Source organism: Simochromis diagramma, unplaced genomic scaffold, assembly GCF_900408965.1.
Source record: "Simochromis diagramma unplaced genomic scaffold, fSimDia1.1 OVJJ01000567.1, whole genome shotgun sequence".
NCBI lineage: Eukaryota > Metazoa > Chordata > Actinopteri > Cichliformes > Cichlidae > Simochromis > Simochromis diagramma.
Genome location: NW_024386973.1, coordinates 310,613 through 331,192, shown reverse-complemented (window position 1 = coordinate 331,192; position 20,580 = coordinate 310,613). Strand labels below are relative to the sequence as shown.

The 20,580-nt window shown below is 45.4% G+C and overlaps 1 protein-coding gene across 1 annotated transcript; it reads left to right on the top strand.

The window, feature by feature from the left end:
• The first annotated feature begins 2,729 nt into the window (after positions 1 to 2,729).
• On the top strand, positions 2,730 to 9,818 carry cidea (cell death inducing DFFA like effector a). Its single transcript, XM_040039494.1, has 5 exons — positions 2,730 to 2,976; positions 3,313 to 3,451; positions 6,802 to 6,954; positions 7,245 to 7,417; positions 8,613 to 9,818. The coding sequence occupies exons 1-5, from the start codon at positions 2,909 to 2,911 to the stop codon at positions 8,713 to 8,715; spliced, it is 636 nt and encodes a 211-aa protein (XP_039895428.1). The 5' UTR covers positions 2,730 to 2,908; the 3' UTR covers positions 8,716 to 9,818.
• The last annotated feature ends 10,762 nt before the right edge of the window (positions 9,819 to 20,580 follow it).

The window sequence follows — 20,580 nt, the reverse complement described above, 5'->3', positions numbered from 1 at the left end:
GGGACCGGTCCCATCCAACTACCGACCAATAACCTGCCTCAGTACTACATGGAAGCTCCTGTCAGGCATCATATCGGCTAAGATGAACAGGCACATGGGTCAATACATGAGTGGGGCACAGAAAGGGATTGGCAAGAATACCAGAGGCGCAAAACACCAGCTACTGGTAGACAGAACAGTCAGCCGAGACTGCAAGACCTGACTGACAAACCTGTGCACTGCCTGGATTGATTACAAGAAGGCCTATGACTCAATTCCCCACAGCTGGATACTGGAATGCCTAGAATTGTACAAGATCAACAGGACCCTGAGAGCCTTCATCAGGAACTCAATGGGGATGTGGCGTACAACACTAGAGGCCAACTCCAAGCCCATAGCACAAGTCACCATCAAGTGCGGGATCTACCAAGGAGATGCTCTGTCCCCACTGCTGTTCTGCATAGGCCTGAACCCCCTCAGTGAGATCATTAACAAGACTGGCTACGGATACCGACTACGGAACGGAGCAGTTGTCAGCCACCTCCTGTACATGGATGACATCAAGCTGTATGCCAAGAGTGAACGAGACATCGATTCACTGATCCACACTACCCGGCTATACAGCAATGACATTGGAATGTCGTTCGGACTGGAGAAGTGTAGTCGAATGGTAACAAAGAGAGGGAAGGTAGTCAGAACTGAGGGGATTGAACTACCAGAAGGCAACATTGCAGACATAGAGGACAGTTACAAGTACCTGGGGATCCCGCAGGCGAATGGGAACCATGAAGAGGCCGCTAGAAAAGCTGCAACCACCAAGTACCTGCAGAGGGTCAGGCAAGTCCTGAGGAGTCAGCTGAATGGTAAGAACAAGATCCGGGCCATCAACACCTACGCCCTGCCCGTGATCAGGTACCCTGCTGGGGTAATAGGCTGGCCAAAGGAGGAGATAGAAGCCACTGACATAAAGACAAGAAAGCTCCTTACCATGCATGGAGGGTTTCACCCCAAGTCCAGCACCCTGAGGCTGTACGCTAAGCGGAAGGAAGGGGGCCGGGGACTGGTGAGTGTCAGCACCACAGTCCAGGATGAGACAACGAACATCCAAGAATACATTGCGAAGATGGCCCCAACTGACCGAGTGCTCAGTGAATACCTCAGGCAGCAGAAACCCAAGAAAGAGGAGGGAGACGAGGAACCATCATGGAAGGACAGGCCCCTTCACGGTATGTACCACCTGCAGATAGAGGGCGTGGCTGATATCCAGAAATCCTACCAGTGGCTGGACAAAGCTGGACTGAAAGACAGCACAGAGGCACTAATCATAGCAGCACAAGAACAAGCTCTGAGCACAAGATCCATAGAGGCTGGGGTCTATCACACCAGGCAAGACCCCAGGTGCAGGCTGTGTAAAGATGCCCCAGAGACAATCCAGCACATAACAGCAGGGTGCAAGATGCTAGCAGGCAAGGCATACATGGAACGCCATAACCAAGTGGCCGGCATAGTATACAGGAACATCTGTGCCGAGTATAACCTGGAAGTCCCGAGGTCAAAATGGGAGATGCCCCCAAGGGTGGTGGAGAATGACCGAGCTAAGATCCTGTGGGACTTCCAGATACAGACGGACAAAATGGTGGTGGCTAACCAACCGGACATAGTGGTGGTAGACAAACAGAAGAAGACGGCCGTAGTGATCGATGTAGCGATACCGAATGTTTCTAAAAATAAGCAACTAAAATATTTGTGTCTCTTTACCAGCTGAAAAACACCTCAGTCAATCACAGTCGGCTGCAAACACACTTCCTTCCTTCCGTCCTGTGTGTTTGCTGACCTTTCTTTGTGTCAAAGTTCATTTGTTTCTGTTAGAAAAATAAAGGCTTGATTCTTATTTATTCTCTCACCAAATTAAAATGATCTCCTGTAATCTGCAGGCTCATTTGTTGTGAAACAAAAGCATTCCAGCTCTACAAGCTGCTTACGGATCTGGACTGGAGTCAGTTTGGAGATTTTCTCTGAGCACAGACGCTGAGAGGGCAGAAGCACTTCAGGTCATCTCATAGACGTGTGAATAAAACAACTGATTTTCACTTCAAATGTTGTTTAAATGAATCAGCAATTGAAGGGCCAACAGAGACAGCGATGCGTAATAGGAGGAAAACCCATCAGACTTGCATTTAAGAACTGGCTTCGTATTTTACACAGGTTGCTATTTGCCCTTTTTAAAAAACAAAACAAAGCTTTAACCCCGACTTGTCCCTTCCTCAGCACTTTAGACCAATTTAAAAATTTCCTTTTATCTCCAAAATTTTAGAAAAAGTGTTGGCCAACCAGCTTCCAGTGTTTCTACCTGCTTTTTGCATTTGAGATGAGTTTCTGTCAGTTACTCAAACAGCCCTGCTCAGAGTTTATGATCATAATTTAATTCATGATTTGCGTATCTCTTGACCCGTTTAAGGGGCCCAAGCCCCAGTTTAGGAACCCGCTAACTCTACATAAAGTACGTAAATCTTCTCTGAAACGTGGCTGAGGTTTCACAGTAACGTTCACACTTGATCTTGATTTGCATACCCTTGGTATGTTGTTCTTTGTTTGTAATTATGGGTCAGATGTGAAGCTAAAACCCTTCTTGTCTCATTGATATCAGTTTTGTTTTGAGAATAAAGTTATTCCATCTGATCCCTGCTGTTTATTCATCTCTGTCTATCTTCTTTTTTTTTTTTACCCTTTTTAAATTATTTTTGCAGCATTCATTCGTTTTAATTGGATGCCTACATGATCCTTCATCCTATTGGCTCTCTGCTCTTTATTGGTGACCAATCACAGGCTGTCATTCTTCATGGATTCTCCATTGTTCCTCTCAGCTGCCTCTGGCTGCAGCAGCTTTGCTTCAGCGTGCTGTCTGACTGTTTGAATCTTTGACTTCACGATGGCACCGCTGTCCATCCAGGCCGGAGTGAAATACGCCAAAACGCTGCTGCCAGAGACTCTGATGAGGTGAGTTTGTTAAATGTTATCAAAACTTAAAGTTGAGTTTTATAAATTCAGTTTAGTTATCGTAAATCTGGGGATTAGACAAATATTGGCAATTTCACTCAAACCAGCTGTGCGTCAAATTGTATCCAGGACATTTTTAGACTTTGCAGAGGAAGCTGTGTGTGTGCAGAACTGCAGAAGAACAATGGCAGCACTCAGTAAATAGGATTACTGAACCTTTGAAATAGTGAAAGCAGCTGAGAGGGTTTTTATAGATGTAAGTCTGAGGTTATTAAAACTTCCGACTTGACTATAAGATTTCAAACTGTAATGCAGTGAACTTTGAATGACCTGCAGGTCCGTGTCCACAGTCCAGACCACCATCTCTCGACACATGCTGCCCCTAAATCAGCCTCGCTGTTTCAGGGTGTGCACATACAGCCGGATGCGGCGGCGAAGTTTGACTGCGTCTTCTCTAGATGAGCTCCTGGAGCAGGTAAAAACAACCTGTAAACTCTCTTAGACAATAAACAGTAGTGTGCATAAGTCTTGAGCCAGCTCTCATTTCTTCATATTTTGTTAAGAAAAGGAGAAACAGGTGCAAACATGGAAAAATATTAAATAAGGCAAAAACAGTTTGTACAATTTAAACACACTTTAAATTCAATATTTGGTATGATTACCTTTATTCTTCATTACAACCTGAACCCCCTTGGTCACCTTTTTAGTAGTTTCTTTAAGCAGTCTTTAGGAACAGTGCAGCGTTCGATACTATTGACCTTAATATTTTACTACGGAGATTAAACAGGCTGTAGGTATTAAAAGGTGTTTGAATAACTTTGATCATGAAAATCTTCTTCAAACACCAAAGTTATTTTTAACTTACACGCTTGGACCAGTTCTGTTCACATTATACATCCTTCCCTTGGGCAGTATTATTAGAAGGCATAGTGTACATTCTCACTGCTATCCAGATGACACCCAACTCTATCTCTCCATGAAGCCAGATAACACACACCAGTGACCACCAATGAAGTTGACCAGGACATGTCCTTCAATGCACATATTAAACAAATATGTAAGACTGCTTTCTTCCATTTGTGCAACATCTCTAAAGTTAGAAATATCCTGTCTCAGAGTGACGCTGAAAAACTAGTTCATGCATTTATTACTTCCAGGCTGGACGACTGTAATTCATTATTATCAGGAAGTCCTAAAAACTCCCTGAAAAGCCTTCAGCTGATCCAAAATGCTGCAGCAAGAGTCCTGACAGGGACTAGAAAGAGAGAGCAGATTTCTCCTGTTTTGGCTTCCTGTTTATTAAAGAATAAAATTTAAAATCATTATTCTTACATACAAGGGCTTGAATAAGCAGGCCCTTGAACACCTCACAGCTTATTTATGAATCTGTACCATCAACATCGTCCTGATGCATGCTTTTTTTTTTTTTTGCCTGTCCCGTTTGGATCTTTAGCCATCAGAATTGGTGTCTGAAGGCCAAGAAAGATGCCAAGTGGATTTACTTTACCAAGTGGATCATCATGGCCATATTGGTCCATTTGATTGACCTTTATTATAATTATGTATTTATTTTATTTTCATTTTTTAAAGACGGGACAGACATGACTGGGGGATAGGACAGGGAGAAAGAATGAAAGAGAGGGAGAGGGAGAAAAATAGAGGAGAGAGAAGAGACGGTGAGAAAGGGGGGAAGAAAAAAACGAAAACCAAACAAAACACCTGGATCACCTGTATGGAGATAAAAAACCAGAAGAGAAAACAAACAACAAAGAGCAACATAATAAAAACAACACCATCACAATAAACTAGCTAACAGTAGATAACAGTAGATACTTTAATAATTTCACCTGTTGAGAATGAAAAAAGAAAACAAGCAGAAGAAAACGAGAGCAATACAATAAACAACATCACGATGATCTATGTGAATATGACAGTAAATACTAAATATTAAACATTATTGTGCAGCACATAAGATCAACAGAACACAGTGTGCTTTGAGGTAGGAGCCAAAAAGGGTGTAGTTTGTGGGTGTGATCACCCGTGTGCACACCTGTGAGCATGGACGCGCTTGTTTTTAAAAGGTTCCTTCATGTAATGATCTGCTAGAGGGTGTGGGGAGCCACAGCCCCGTCCTCCAGTGGTTGTTGATCAGTGGTCATGAGAATTTGCATAATTAAGATTAAGGAACTGACCTCCCAGCCCATTGTTCCTCAGTGGGCTGGTTTCAGTCATTATGTAAATATCCTGTTTATAAGAGTGAAACCTGCAGTCAGCTGAGACTGAAGACGTCACCTGATGATGACAAAACGTTTCTCCCACTAAAAACGCTACGTCCAGATGAACAGATTTAATTTTTTGCGATACCATCAACATCTGTATAATGAGTGAATTGCTAAAAGAGATGACATACCATGCATCCAAAAGAGAAAGTGGGAGGGTGGGTAAGGGAATTTTGAGGACTTCAAATTCTACTACAAGGCATGAGTTCAGGTTGAAATGGCACTGGAATTATAGTGGAAAGCCTAATGATCAATGGTAACTTTATTTTTCTCAGTGGGAAACTTCAGTATGTCCACACAGCAAACAACATAAAGATTAAGAGCAGCCAAACCTTTAAACAGATCTGTTTACCCTAACCTCCTAACCCTAACACCTTCAGACAAATTACCATGTTATCATGTATTGTAGTGGCGTAATGGCAATGCAGATTGTTTACTTACTTGGGAGTTCGCCTTGTAATCGGAAGGTTGCCGGTTCAAGCCCCGGCTCGGACAGCCTCGGTTGTTGTGTCCTTGGGCGAGACACTTCACCCGTTGCCTACTGGTGGTGGTCAGAGGGCCCGGTGGCGCCAGTGTCCGGCAGCCTCGCCTCTGTCAGTGCACCCCAGGGTGGCTGTGGCTACAATGTAGCTGCCATCACCAGTGTGTGAATGGGTGGATGACTGGATGTGTAAAGCGCTTGGGGGTCTTTAGGGACTAGTAAAGCTATACAAATACAGGCCATTTACCATTTACTTGTCTGGAGATTGAACAAGTAACACAAAAAATGATTCTGTCCTACACCTCCAGCCTCCAACATCTCCTTCTCATAATGGACGTGTGTCTTGATCTGGAAGAGAAGAGAAGACCCTACTTGACCCAGGGTTTTCAAATCAAGTGGTGGTCTAAGGAGCTTGGAAAGAAAAGTGTGAATACGTTTCACCTCTCATCCGAAAAGCTTCTTCAGTTCTGAAGAAGCTTGAACTGAGGAAGCTGAAGAAGCTTCTGGAATGAGAGGTGAAACATCTTCAAGCAACTTAAAGAAGTTCAGACGCTTTTCTTTCCAAGCTCCTTAGACTGCGATGACCTGGATGACTGAGGACCTTCACAGACATATTAAGTGGTGGCAGTTACTGAAGTATAAAGAGCAGCTTGTAAACATTGTCATTATAATAGAAGTGGGTAAGAATAAATCAGCAGAAGATATGTGGAATGATGTGGTCACCCAGATTCATAAAGCCCTCCAAAGAACAAAACCAGGTAGAAAGTTTATGGACAAGCAAGGTAGTGAGTGACACTGAGAGAAGAACATAGCATTCCTGGAGACAGGAAATCATTCAACAAAGTGCCTCACGAACTCATCTGACCTGCACCTTGTCCCTGACATGTGTCACCATGCACCTGTTAATCAAAGTGGCCACAACCCTACTAATGGTAGCTTTAGGCCTTAATTGAATTTGAACAAGTGAATCATAAAAACATTGTCATCCTGTACAGTTGTTATGAAGAGACGAAGAAATCATCAGATTCTGACTCTTTGAATTGATTCTCCTGTTTTGTGTCCCAGGCAGTGAGGGTGTTCATGATGTCCTACCAGTTCCTGACTCTGGTCCTGGAGGAGGACGGGACTGTGGTGGACTCAGAGGAGTTCTTCCAGTCACTGCCCAGTAGCACACTGCTGATGGTGCTGGAGAAGGGGGAGATGTGGACAGAGAGCAAGGTGAGAGCAGAGATGATGTTCATCACTGCAGCTGAGTGTCTGTGTGCATTTATGAAGTGAGATGATCTCTCTTCACTGAGCCCAGGAGGGAAGTTCACACACTTCAGCAGCATGAAGAACAGACAGGAAACAGACAGGAAACAGACAGGAAATGGATCAGGACTTAAATAAATAATTCTTCTTAAATATGTGTTTTGTTGCCCAGAATCATGTAGCTTGTTTTTAAAAACACATAAAGTTAAAAAGCCGTTTACCCAAATCAAAATTTTCTGAACATGTTGGTGTTTCAGATTATTCCATGCTTTCGTCAGCCAAAGAAGAGTGGGATTGCCAAAGTGACCTTTGACCTCTACAAACTGCAGCCTAAAGACTTCCTGTGCTGCCTCGCCATCAGGGCCACAGTGTATGAGACGTACACACTCTCATACGACTTCAGATTCACCAGGATCAAACGCATCCTCAAGTAAGCCGAGCCTGATCACAGTAACAGTCTCAGCAGTGTTGTGCAAAGCCTGACTTTTTTCGTCTTTTCTAGTTATATGTAGTTTATATTTTCAGTTTCCAGTCTGAATTGTTCAAAGCTTTCAAATTCATAACTGGCTAAGTTAACTTCTTGTGTACGTTTATATTTCTTACCTTTTCTCCAATTTTGACACAGAACTTTATGAACAGTTTGCAGAAACTATCCAGTTATTACGAGGTACTTGTAAATAAAATTTGACACGGAAAATGTTAGGGTGTGCAGAACTTCTGATCCAGCTCCAACACAGGAGAACAGTTAGTGTCAGCACCACCTCCACAAGTGGCTGTGGAGGTCTGCTGTGTGGGGTGGACGTCCTCTGCATCGCTGCTGCAGATCAAAGAAGATGATGGTTCTTTTTTCTTTGCTTGTTGGCCCTCCTGACTCTTTTTAACTCGCTGGTCATGCCTGGTACATAGACTTAAACTAATAACGCACTCAGGAACAATCCAGAATGGCACTCTGGCAGCTTCAGTGCAGATAAATCTGTTTCATGCATATACTGTAACTATGCATGGAGTTCATGTTTAATGTGGTGCACTCTGGCGGTGCTTCCAGATACTTGCTGTGTAGCAACATAATGACTTCACACAGCTTGCGTGAAGTCAAAAAAGCTGTGGTTATGGTACTTCAGCATGTAGCCAGTGCCACAGTACCGAGCATACACAGAGTAATTTCAAATCCAACAATTCATAGAAAGATGTAAAAAAAGAGAAGTAGATGAGTTAATTTTCAAAAGTAAGGACTGATCAGTCAGTGACATTTAATAAAGTGGAAATGTATCTTTAATATTGTCTTGAAAATAAATGAAAGTATAAATACTTCAGTAAGTACTACATAGTTTAGTGCAGTCTACTTTAAGGTAAACTGGTTAGTGTGCAGTGATGTGTTAAAATATACAGTAATAAGCAATGTTGGACTGGTACAGAGCAGCTGTGGCGATCATGGTCAGTGTTTGGTTACATCAAGGGTAGCAGACCTCACTTTAAATTTAAGGTGATGATGCTGATCAGAGTCACTGAATTCCAACTTTATGCTAGCTTTATTCAGTGTAGGCGTTGGAAAACAGCCATAGTACCTCATGTAACATTGCTTATTATCAGTTTATTTGACTACATTTTTCTGTCTCTATCTTCAGCTCGCTGTTGTGCTGCGTCACCTCTCTGACCAGACTAGCCGGACAACTGCTGCTCTGCACATCCTCCTCACTACTGCAGTTCACCGGAAATGCCTGCCGCTAAAGCCATGTCTCTTTGTGTTGAAACAGCTGTTCATTCAGGGGGGTGTACTACAAAGGTGGTTAACACGCCCAGGCTTTCTTTGCGTTACCTCCCTCGACAAATCTTAGGGCCAAGACGCAGGGCAGCCCAAGCAGAGGAGCCTAGACATCCCTCTCTCCAGCCTCCAGTCTGGGGTGAGATTCAGGGATGTCCCCCAAGAAGGACATGCCTGGAATACCTCACTTAGTAGGTGCCCAGGAGGCTTCCTAGTGAGATGTCCAAACCACCTGAATTGGATCCTTTCCTTGTGGTGAAGTAGCAGCTCTACTCAGAGCCCCCCCAGAATGACCGAAATCCTCTCCCTATCTCTAAGGCCTGCTATATTCAAAACATATTTTCCCAGCACAGAATCTAAAATGACTTTAAACATGTAAATAAAATAATCAGTGAAAATGTAGCCTTCCAGCTAAATTTGAAACCAATGCTCTGAGCATAACCTGCTCCCAACCAGGGTACGTGTTCATCATCAGTTACCATGGTGATTTAGCCAGGTAAAAACAGAGCCAATTTCATGACACAGGAAACTCTGACTTTTGAGCTCCAGATAGCTCAAAAGAACATTAATCTGGCTTCGTAGTACACCCCTCTGCTGAGGTGGGACTGACTGTAATAAATGATCAGACCCTCAGTTTGTGTGTTTGAGACAAACTAGAGAAAACTTGTGTTTGATTTCCTCTGTCTGAATAAAGATCGTGTTTGAATTGTTTACATATGGATCACTTATGTGTGTGTTTCCATGGAAAGCTGAGAGCATTTCTAGTCTTTCTATCAGATCAGCGTTTTTTAAGAATGTTTCATCTGATTTCAGCTGGAAAGATTTTTATATTGAATGAGAAAAAAAATTGGTTTTTGTAAATCAAATATCTGACTAATAAATCAACAACTCTGTGCCTGTTTGTGTTTTTCCATAGCACTTCATCCCCACAGACTGGAGTTCTGTATAGTGCCTCATCACTAAAGGGACAACTCCACTAGAGTTTAAATATCTGGGACGCTCCACCGTTTAATTTTAGAACTGAAGACGTTTCTTGGATGAAATCAACTGGTCCTAGCTAAAGATCCAACTGCTGTATTTCACAGGGAGGGAGAAGACCGAGTTCCTGTTCCCATTTAGAGGCAGAGTCGCCCTCTACAATGTACGCAACAGACAATAGAGACATTTTTTTTTATTTTCCTTCTTTTTCTCTCCTCTTGTTCTGCTTAACTGATTCAAGCTGGGTGCAAATAGGAGATGTATCACTGCTGTAACACCTGTAACATTCAGAAGTTGCCTCATTGTTCTGACACACACAACAAAACTATTAACTACACTACACACTAACTACACAAGATTTGCGCTAAACATTGCAAATCTCTCACATCTCAAACACGCCGTCACTCCTAAAATTTCCCCCCATTTCTTAACAACTAGATGCTACGTTGCCATACCATTTTTTGATTGGGCGACATGGTGCTTTTTTGGACGAATAGGAAAGGAAGAGGGGGGTGGGGGTTTGTTTTTGCTCACATACGGGGAGCGCTTTCGAGTCTTTATTTCTTATAAAACGCTGTTTTTACCGTTTCTTCCTGCAGTAAATATAAACAACGACAGTATTCAGGAAGAAAACCAAACATTGCAGATATTTTTAATCATAACTCTGGTTTTTCGTGGCCGATCAACACAATTTAAAAACTGGTATAAAGTCCACACTTTTTCCGTCAATTGTTCCGTCTGTCCTGCTCACATCTCCAGTGGTTGTACACGTTGTCATTAACGTGGCTTCACTCCACATCAGCTGCTTTGCTAGCTAAAACACCGGTGTCGGCACATAAGGACGCTGTCATAGCCTGTCAACGACGTTGATTGGCTGCGTATATACGAATGTGAATCGCATTTTTGGCTGGACTATGGGATAAGGTGGCATCGTTCTGATCCCATACGGGAGCAGCCAGTCACTCACTGACTAACACTGCAGAACAGAATTGTTAAAGTATTAATTTTAATTTCAATTCAGATTAGATATTTTTTTGTGCGCAACGCAGATTTTCTGTGCGCAGAGACCGTGCCAGCAGTGCGCAATTGCAGACGTGCGCAGTTTAGAGGGAACATTGGTGACAAGGCGTCTGGTTTCGTGTTCCGGGACCCGGGCCTGTAGGTAATGGTTAGGTTAAACCGTGCAAAAAACAATGCCCACCTGGCTTGTCTGGCGTTCAGGCGCTTAGCCGCTTGGAGGTAGGCCAGGTTCTTGTGGTCCATCCACACGACAACAGGATGTTCGCTCCCCTCCAACCAGTGCCGCCACTCCTCCAGCCCCAACTTGATGGCAAGAAGCTCCCAGTCGCCCACGTCATAATTCCTTTCGACCTGAGTGAGACGACGGGAGAAAAAGGCACAGGGGTGTAATTTACCTTCCTGGCGTTGAGAGAGAACCGCCCCAACTCCCGAATCAGAAGCGTCCACTTCCACCACAAATGGCAGGGCGAGGTCAGCCTGGGCCAGGATGGGGGCTGAGGCGAACAGGCTCTTGAGACGGTCGAATGCTTGCTGAGCTGCCGGAGACCACAGGTACGGCTGTTTGGGCAATGTGAGTTGTGTGAGAGGCAATGCTACCTTATTGAAGTCCCGGATGAAACGTCTGTAGAAGTTGCTGAATCCCAGAAAACTTTGCAACTTCTTACGGGTGCCGGGCACAGGCCACTCCAACACAGCTTTGACCTTAGCCGGGTCCGCTCTCAACCGGCCCTGTTCAGTGATAAAACCCAGAAAAGAGACAGTTGAGGCATGAAATTCACATTTCTCCGCTTTACAAAACAGCTGATTCTCCAGCAGGTGGCGCAACACCAGTCTCACATGCTTAACATGCTCAGCTCTGGCTCTGCAAAAAATCAGAATGTCGTCAAGATAAACAAACACGAAGTGGTTCAAAAAATCTCGTAGAACATCATTTTAGATTAGAGAGATTAGATTAGATGAAACTTTATTAATCCCTCGGGTGGGTTCCTCCGGGAAATTCAGTTTCCAGTAGCACCGAAAGAAGTTGCATGTTACAGATACATTAAGGGGAATGAGAGTAAGGATATAAGCATAAATACACCATATATACACATATACACATATATAGATACAGAATATACAATATGGATAAATAGGATTGCTCATTTGAGTGAGTATATTGCACAGTGATTATTGCACAGTCAAATATAAGAAAAAAGAAAAAAGACAAAACAAAAAACAAAAAACAAAAAAACAAATATTGCAAATATTGCACAGTGTAGAAAAGCCCCTACAACTCAGTTGTTCCCCTTGTCCCCCTGTCTCCCCTCCCTCTCCCCTCCAGTGAGGAGTTAAACAGTCTGATGGCGTGTGGGACAAAGGAGTTTTTAAGTCTGTTGGTTTTTGACTTTGGGAGAAGCAACCTGTCACTGAATAGGCTCCTCTGATTGTTTACGACCGTGTGCAGAGGATGCCCGGCATTGTTCATAATGTCCATCAGTTTCTTTAAGGTCCTCTTCTCTACCACTGTCACCAGAGTGTCCAGCTTCATGCCGACCACAGAGCCAGCCTTCCTGATTAGTTTCTCCAGTCTGGATGAGTCCCTCTTTACCAGGGCTTGGAAGACGGCAGGGGCGTTAGTGAGTCCAAACGGCATTACCAGGTACTCGAAGTGGCCCAGATGGGTGTTGAAGGCCGTCTTCCACTCGTCCCGCTCATGGGTGCGGACCAGGTGATAAGCATTGCGGAGATCAAGTTTGGTGAAATGGGTGGCCCCTTGAAGGAGTTCAAAAGCTGAGGCGAGCAGAGGTAGGGGATATTTGTTTTTGATAGTGATTTTGTTTAGTCCCCGATAGTCAATGCAGGGGCATAGGGTCTTATCCCTTTTTGTCAACAAAAAAGAAGCCTGCACCCAAGGGAGTGGTGGAGGGGCGGATGATGCCAGCTGCCAGGGAGTCCGTAATGTAGCGCTCCATAGACTCGCACTCAGGTTTCGAGATACTATAGAGTCGGCTAGTGGGCAAGGGGGTGCCTGGGAGCAAATCAATCCCACAGTCGTACGGACGATGGGGGGGGGGCAGCGATTGGGCCCCGTCTTTGCTAAAGACTTGTCCTAGATCATGATATTCGGCTGGCACGGTTGACAAGTCGAGGCGAGTGGGCGGCCCCGCAGGATTGTCTGACATGCAACCCGGCACTGCAGAGCGTAAACACTGCTCATGGCAATGGGTGCTCCACCCCACGATACATCCCTTGGCCCAATCAATCTGTGGATTGTGTCGCTGGAGCCAGGGGAATCCCAAAACTAAGGGTGTGTCAGGTGCCTTGAAGAGAAACAGGAACATCTGCTCAGTGTGATTGCCGGAGAGAGTGAGTGTGATTTCTTGAGTGCGGTGAGTTACAGCAGCTAAGGTCTGCCATTAAGTGCTGACACTTGGAGCGCTTCAGGGAGGGGAACAACAGGCAAACCCATTTTGTGGGCAAAGCCTCATCCAAAAAACTTTGTTCAGCTCCTGAGTCTATTAGTGCATCACAAGAACAGGTGCGGGAAAGAAACCGTAATTTAGCGGGGCAGCTGAGGTGGAGGAATGTATTAAGCGGCGCACCCGTCAGTATCCCCACCTTTACTGACGGGCTGAGTCTTTTAGCTGTGAGGGACAGGCGTCCGCGAAATGCCCCTTCTTCCCGCACGCAAAACACTCACCCACCAGTTGTCTTCTGCTCCGGGTGAATTTAGTCCGTCCCAGCTGCATGGGTTGCTCCTCGTCAGCAGGTGAGTCCGGTTCCTCCTCTCTCCACTCGAGGGACGGGAGTCCAGTCAGAACTCCTACGCCCCCTACTGACTATTGCCCATCTCCAGTCCGCCTGCCAAACTCCCGCATATGGTCATATCTAGACTGATACACATGTTAACCAGGGCGCTTAACAATTTAGGAAGCTCTTTAGTGGCCAACTCACGTTTGACATTCTCATTTAAGCTGTTTAGGAATGCTCCTCGGAGCGCCCTCTCCTCCCAGCCAGTCTCCTCGGCCAAGATCCAAAAGTAATAATAATGGATTGGATTTATATAGCACTTTTCAAGGCACCCAAAGCGCTTTACAATGCCACTATTCATTCACTCTCACATTCACACACTGGTGGAGGCAGCTACGGTTGTAGCCACAGCTGCCCTGGGGCAGACTGACAGAAGCAAGGCTGCCATATCGCGCCATCGGCCCCTCAGGCCAACACCAGTAGGCGGTGAAGTGTCTTGCCCAAGGACACAACGACCAGTACAGAGAGCCCAGGGATCGAACCAGCGACCTTCCGGTTACAGATACGCTTCCCAACCCCTTGAGCCACGGTCGCCCAAAAAGTCCACAGAGAAGTCTGCCACGCTCCGCCGGCCCTGCTTTAAAGTAAACATGCGATGAGCAGCGCTGTCAGGGTTAGATCCTTTGTCAAACACACACCGAAATTTGCTCAAAAAAATCACTATATGAGATGGAGGGCTGGGCGCTCAGGACTCCTTGAGCCCACAGCAGAGCTCGTCCAGTCATGAGCTCAACCGGTGATTTTGGCAATATCAGAGGCATAAGCTCGAGTCTGTGGCCTAAAAATCAGAGAGCATTGAGTCAAAAATCCCCGGCTTTTGTCCAAATCTCCACTGAATTTTTCAGGTACAGGTAATGTGTGTACCTACATTTAGAAGCTCTACTGGTGGTTGTGGTTGTGTAGGGGGCTCTGGTGGTTGAACGGGTGCTCTAGGTGTAGCAAGCAACATACGTTTCAGTTCAGATACCACCTGTAGTAGCGTGGACTGCTCCTCGGCAACATGCTGCAGCATCTTTTCATGTTGTTCCAACCGTACAGCTTGAAGCGCGAGCTCGTGCTGGACGGGAGTTGAGTCCGCTGAGTCCATTGCTGGCTAGATTGTTCTGTCACGGGTAATGGGAAAATACAGTGCGTTTATTTACAGTGCCCAAAAACAGTCTCAAAACACAAAGTGAAGTGCAAAATCCAACAGTGATCCTCTCCAAACTTCCAGTGGTGCACAGGTGAGTTTCCGAAGTGATTATCCGAGTGCGTGTCCTCCTCCGAGAGCTTAATTCCGCGGGCTCCTCCTCTCCAACCTCCTGCTCCGTGTCTCTTCCTCCTACAGGGAGTGCAGAATTATTAGGCAAGTTGTATTTTTGAGGAATAATTTTATTATTGAACAACAACCATGTTCTCAATGAACCCAAAAAACTCATTAATATCAAAGCTGAATGTTTTTGGAAGTACCGTATTTTCACGACCATAAGGCGCACTGTGCTAAAAGGCGCAGTCTCAGTTATGTGTGCCCTTACTGTATTTAACACACACATAAGGCGCACTGGACCATAGGGCGCATACAAGTACCGTATGCGTATTTAAAAATAAAGCGGGAGCAAACCTGAATTCGGTACCTTACTCACATTTCTATTGCCGGTAATCGTCATCATCAACAACACACAAGCATACAAGTGTGCATATTTAAAAATAAAGCAGGAGCAAAACAAAGTTTGGTACTCACATTTTTATCATCAATCAAACCCATCGAAGTCCTCATCCTCTGTGTCTGAATTGAACAGCTGCGCTAAATCTCCATCAAACATGCCAGGTTCACCGTCTTCACCGTCAGAGTCACTTTCCGTGCCGTGCGGCTCCTCGGAAACGATGCCGGCTTTTGCGAAAGCTCGAACAACAGTGCCAGCAGACATGTTAGCCCAAGCATCTACAATCCATTGGCAAATTGTGGCGTAACTCGCCCGGCGCTGCCTTCCACTCTTAGTGAAACTGTGGTCTCCATCGGTCATCCATCGCTCCCAGGCCGCTCGCAGCCTTACTTTGAACGGGCGGTTCACACCGATGTCCAGCGGTTGGAGTTCCTTTGTCAGGCCTCCCGGAATGACAGCAAGCTCACAGTTCATTCGTTTCACTTGTTTTTTCACATCGGCTGTGAGGTGGGCACGCATAGAGTCACAGATCAACAGCGATGGTGATGCGTGGAAAAAACCACCTGGTCTCCTTACATACACCTCCCTCAGCCAGTCTTTCATCATTTCCTCATCCATCCAGCCCTTTTCATTTGCCTTAATGATGATTCCTGCTGGAAACTTCTCTTTAGGCAAAGTCTTTCGCTTAAAAGTCACCATAGGCGGCAGTTTCTGTCCATTAGCATGGCAGCCAAGCACAACAGTAAAAGAAGACTTTTCATACCCCGTTGTGCGTATCGCTACCATGTTGGTCCCCTTCTTCTCCACAGTGTGACTCACCGGGATGTCAAAAGTGAGCGGGACCTCGTCCATGTTAGTGATGTGGCTGGGCTGGATGTTTTTGTCGCCGATGTGTTTGCTGCAGTAGGAGCGGAAGATGGCCAGCTTTTCCTTATAATCCGCTGGAAGTTGCTGCGCTACCGTAGTCCTGGTCCGGATGGAAAAATGGCACCGTTTCATAAAACGAAAGCACCAAGACGGACCTCCTTGGAAATGTTCAATGTTCATCTCTTCAGCTAGTTAAACTGCTTTTAGCCGAATGGTGACCGTCGAAACGCTTCTCCCGCTCGCTCTTTGCTCGATGATCCACCGCTCGAGTCTTTCCTCCAACTCGGGCCACCTCGCCTTATGTCCGCGGAAACTCAGCTGCGTTTTCTTGACCTGTCGGAGCTTGTTTTCCAGCTTCCTCCATTTGCGAACCATCGATTCGTTAATCTTAAATTCTCTCGCCGCTGCTCGATTTCCATGTTCCTCCGCGTAGCTGATGGCCTTCAGTTTAAACTGTGCTTCGTAAGCGTGTCTCTTTGCCATTTTCAGGGTTGTTAAAACAACGATGTTCCACATAATGCACATACCTGTTCTTTTATACAGGTATGTGCGATTGTCCCGGTATATACGATCAACGCCCACACTTCACCCTTTAACGTTCTCATGGTGTTCTCTACTACGTCCTCCTTACAACACACAGGGCGCACCGCGCTATAGGGCGCGCCACACTTTTTGAAGAAAATCTAAGACTTTTAAGTGCGCCTTATGGTCGTGAAAATACGGTAGTTTTTAGTTTGTTTTTAGTTGTAGCTATTTTAGGGGGATATCTGTGTGTGCAGGTGACTATTACTGTGCATAATTATTAGGCAACTTAACAAAAAACAAATATATACCCATTTCAATTATTTATTTTTACCAGTGAAACCAATATAACATCTCCACATTCACAAATATACATTTCTGACATTCAAAAACAAAACAAAAACAAATCAGCGACCAATATAGCCACCTTTCTTTGCAAGGACACTCAAAAGCCTGCCATCCATGGATTCTGTCAGTGTTTTGATCTGTTCACCATCAACATTGCGTGCAGCAGCAACCACAGCCTCCCAGACACTGTTCAGAGAGGTGTACTGTTTTCCCTCCTTGTAAATCTCACATTTGATGATGGACCACAGGTTCTCAATGGGGTTCAGATCAGGTGAACAAGGTGGCCATGTCATTAGTTTTTCTTCTTTTATACCCTTTCTTGCCAGCCACGCTGTGGAGTACTTGGACGCGTGTGATGGAGCATTGTCCTGCATGAAAATCATGTTTTTCTTGAAGGATGCAGACTTCTTCCTGTACCACTGCTTGAAGAAGGTTTCTTCCAGAAACTGGCAGTAGGACTGGGAGTTGAGCTTGACTCCATCCTCAACCCGGAAAGGCCCCACAAGCTCATCTTTGATGATACCAGCCCAAACCAGTACTCCACCTCCACCTTGCTGGCGTCTGAGTGGGACTGGAGCTCTCTGCCCTTTACCAATCCAGCCACGGGCCCATCCATCTGGCCCATCAAGACTCACTCTCATTTCATCAGTCCATAAAACCTTAGAAAAACCAGTCTTGAGATATTTCTTGGCCCAGTCTTGACGTTTCAGCTTGTGTGTCTTGTTCAGTGGTGGTCGTCTTTCAGCCTTTCTTACCTTGGCCATGTCTCTGAGTATTGCACACCTTGTGCTTTTGGGCACTCCAGTGATGTTGCAGCTCTGAAATATGGCCAAACTGGTGGCAAGTGGCATCTTGGCAGCTGCATGCTTGACTTTTCTCAGTTCATGGGCAGTTATTTGGCGCCTTGGTTTTTCCACACGCTTCTTGCGACCCTGTTGACTATTTTGAATGAAACGCTTGATTGTTCGATGATCACGCTTCAGAAGCTTTGCAATTTTGAGACTGCTGCATCCCTCTGCAAGATATCTCACTACTTTTGACTTTTCTGAGCCTGTCAAGTCCTTCTTTTGACCCATTTTGCCAAAGGAAAGGACGTTGCCTAATAATTATGCACAGCTGATATAGGGTGTTGATGTCATTAGACCACACCCCTTCTCATTACAGAGATGCACATCACCTAATATGCTTAATTGGTAGTAGGCTTTCGAGCCTATACAGCTTGGAGTAAGAAAACATGCATGAAGAGGATGATGTGGACAAAATACTCATTTGCCTAATAATTCTGGACTCCCTGTATAAACGAGCGACAACAACAGGTGAGAAGGCTAGCCGGCTAAAGCTAAGTTGCAAGTAACAAACACTTTTAACTACCGAGCTTCAAGTACAATCCAGCGTCAACTGCCGTCTGGACACACAGTTAAATGCCTCAGCCCACGACGAAGGATGATTAGTGAGAGCTGGGTGGCAAATTAGGTGCAGGTGTGTCAGCCGCTGGGTGGAGACTGTCATGTTATTCAATTATACGCGGGTCCACTGTACGATTGATAACCACACTTTATTTTCTTGTTCTTGCTCTGCCCCACCTAACATAACATTCTATACAAAAACACACCGGTCTCGCCCTCTAGCTGCCATCAGCCTAACTACACTGACCGGCTGCATTAACATCTACTGTACAATGCAATTACACCACATCTCCCCTTTCTAGAATCAATGGGTAGACTACCATTGACTCACCAGACCTTAGAGGGTTATTCTGCCTCTGTGGCTGGAAGGTCTAGTCCTGCGCTTACCTGTAAGGAATACTATATAACAAAAATCTTAACTCTAATTAACCCGTTAAGTAACACAAATTCTTACATGCTAACACGTCACACCCCTTGCATTTCCCAACTTCTGAACATGCATATTTGAAAATGACAACCTTTTAGCTTTTACACTTTTACCCATATTGTGCAAACAATACTACGAAAGAGGGGTATTCTTGTGTAAAACTGTCCTTTCCATCTTATCCGTCACAAGTCCAATCTGGTTGGTCTCACAACCACTCTTCCGGATCTGGTTCTGGGTGTAGAAACTGGCTCTGGCATGTCCATGGAGCACTGCTCTCTGGCTTCTGCAGATTCTGGCTCCCCATTATTGCTCTCAGTCTGGTCTGGAGAGTGTTTCATGGGAACAAGATGCCGACGATACCGCCTAATTGTCCCACGAGGTCCCTCCACGAGATGTCAAGTCAAGTCAAGTCAAGTCAACTTTATTGTCAATTCTGCCACATGTACAGGACATACAGAGAATAGAAACTACGTTACTCTCAATCCCTAGATAAAAAAAAGCAAATGAACATTTAAATATAAGAGTGATTAAAAAATGCAGGTAAAATAATTAAAAAGTAAAAATTTAAATAAATAAATACAATACAATTTTACATATAACAAGAAAGCTATACAATATACAATATACAATATAATGGGTAAATGACATTGGGTGTAAACCAGGCATAGTGCAAATAGGCAAATAGTGCAAATGGAGATTTAGTGATGTACGGTAAGAGATAGTGTAACAACAAAGTCTTATGAGGTAATGGCAGTCCAATGCTCCACAAAGTGACTGGTAACTGGTGCAGGCCAGTGAGTGAGTCAGAGAGTGTGTGTGTGTGTGTGTGTGTGTGTGTGTGTGTGTGTGTGTGTGTGTGTGTGTGTGTGTGTGTGTGACAGAGTTCAGTGAGACCATGGAGGAGAAGAGGGGAGAGGGGGCAGAATCGGGAGGGAGTTAAGCTTCCTGACAGCCTGATGGATGAAGCTGTCCTTCAGTCTGCTGGTCCTGGCCTGGAGACTCCGCAGTCTCCTCCCCGACGGCAGCAGCTTGAAGAAGCTTTGCATTGGGTGCGTGGGATCAGCCGCTATGCAAAGGGCTTTTTTAGTGAGACGGGTGCTGTAAATGTCCTGGAGGGAGGGGAGAGAGACACCAATGATCCTCTCTGCAGCTCTCACTATGCGTTGGAGGGTTCTATGACAGGACGCATTGCAGGCTCCAAACCACACAGTGATGCAGCTCGACAGGATGCTCTCGATGGTGCCTCTGTAGAAAGTGTACATGATGGGGGCTGGTGCTCCTGCTCTTCTTAGTTTGCGGAGAAAGAAGAGACGCTGCTGTGATTTCTTGGCCAGTGCTGTGGTGTTGTACGTCCAGGAGAGATCCTCTGTGATGTGCACACCCAAGAACTTGGTGCTGCTCACTCTCTCCACAGACGCTCCGTCAATGGTCAGAGGAGCATGTTGGGTGTGCACTCTCCTGAAGTCCACAACAATCTCCTTCGTCTTCTCCACATTCAGAGAGAGATTGTTGTCAGCACACCACGTGGCCAGGCGTCTCACCTCACTTCTGTAGTCTGTCTCATCCCTGTTGCTAATGATGTGATCGTGGTGTGGAGTGGCTGCCAATAACGGTGCCGCTGGCTCTCTGGTCTGTTATCCACACTTCTTGACCTGGAGTGAGCCTATCGAGGCTGCGTGCGCGATGACGAAGGTTATATGACTGTGCCTCTTTAGTCCTCCTCTCCTTTTCCCTCCCGGCGACAACCACACTATCAGGAAGTGCGGGGTCAAGCAGAGATGGCAGTATTGGCACTGTGGTGCGAAGCCGTCTCCCCATCAAGAGTTG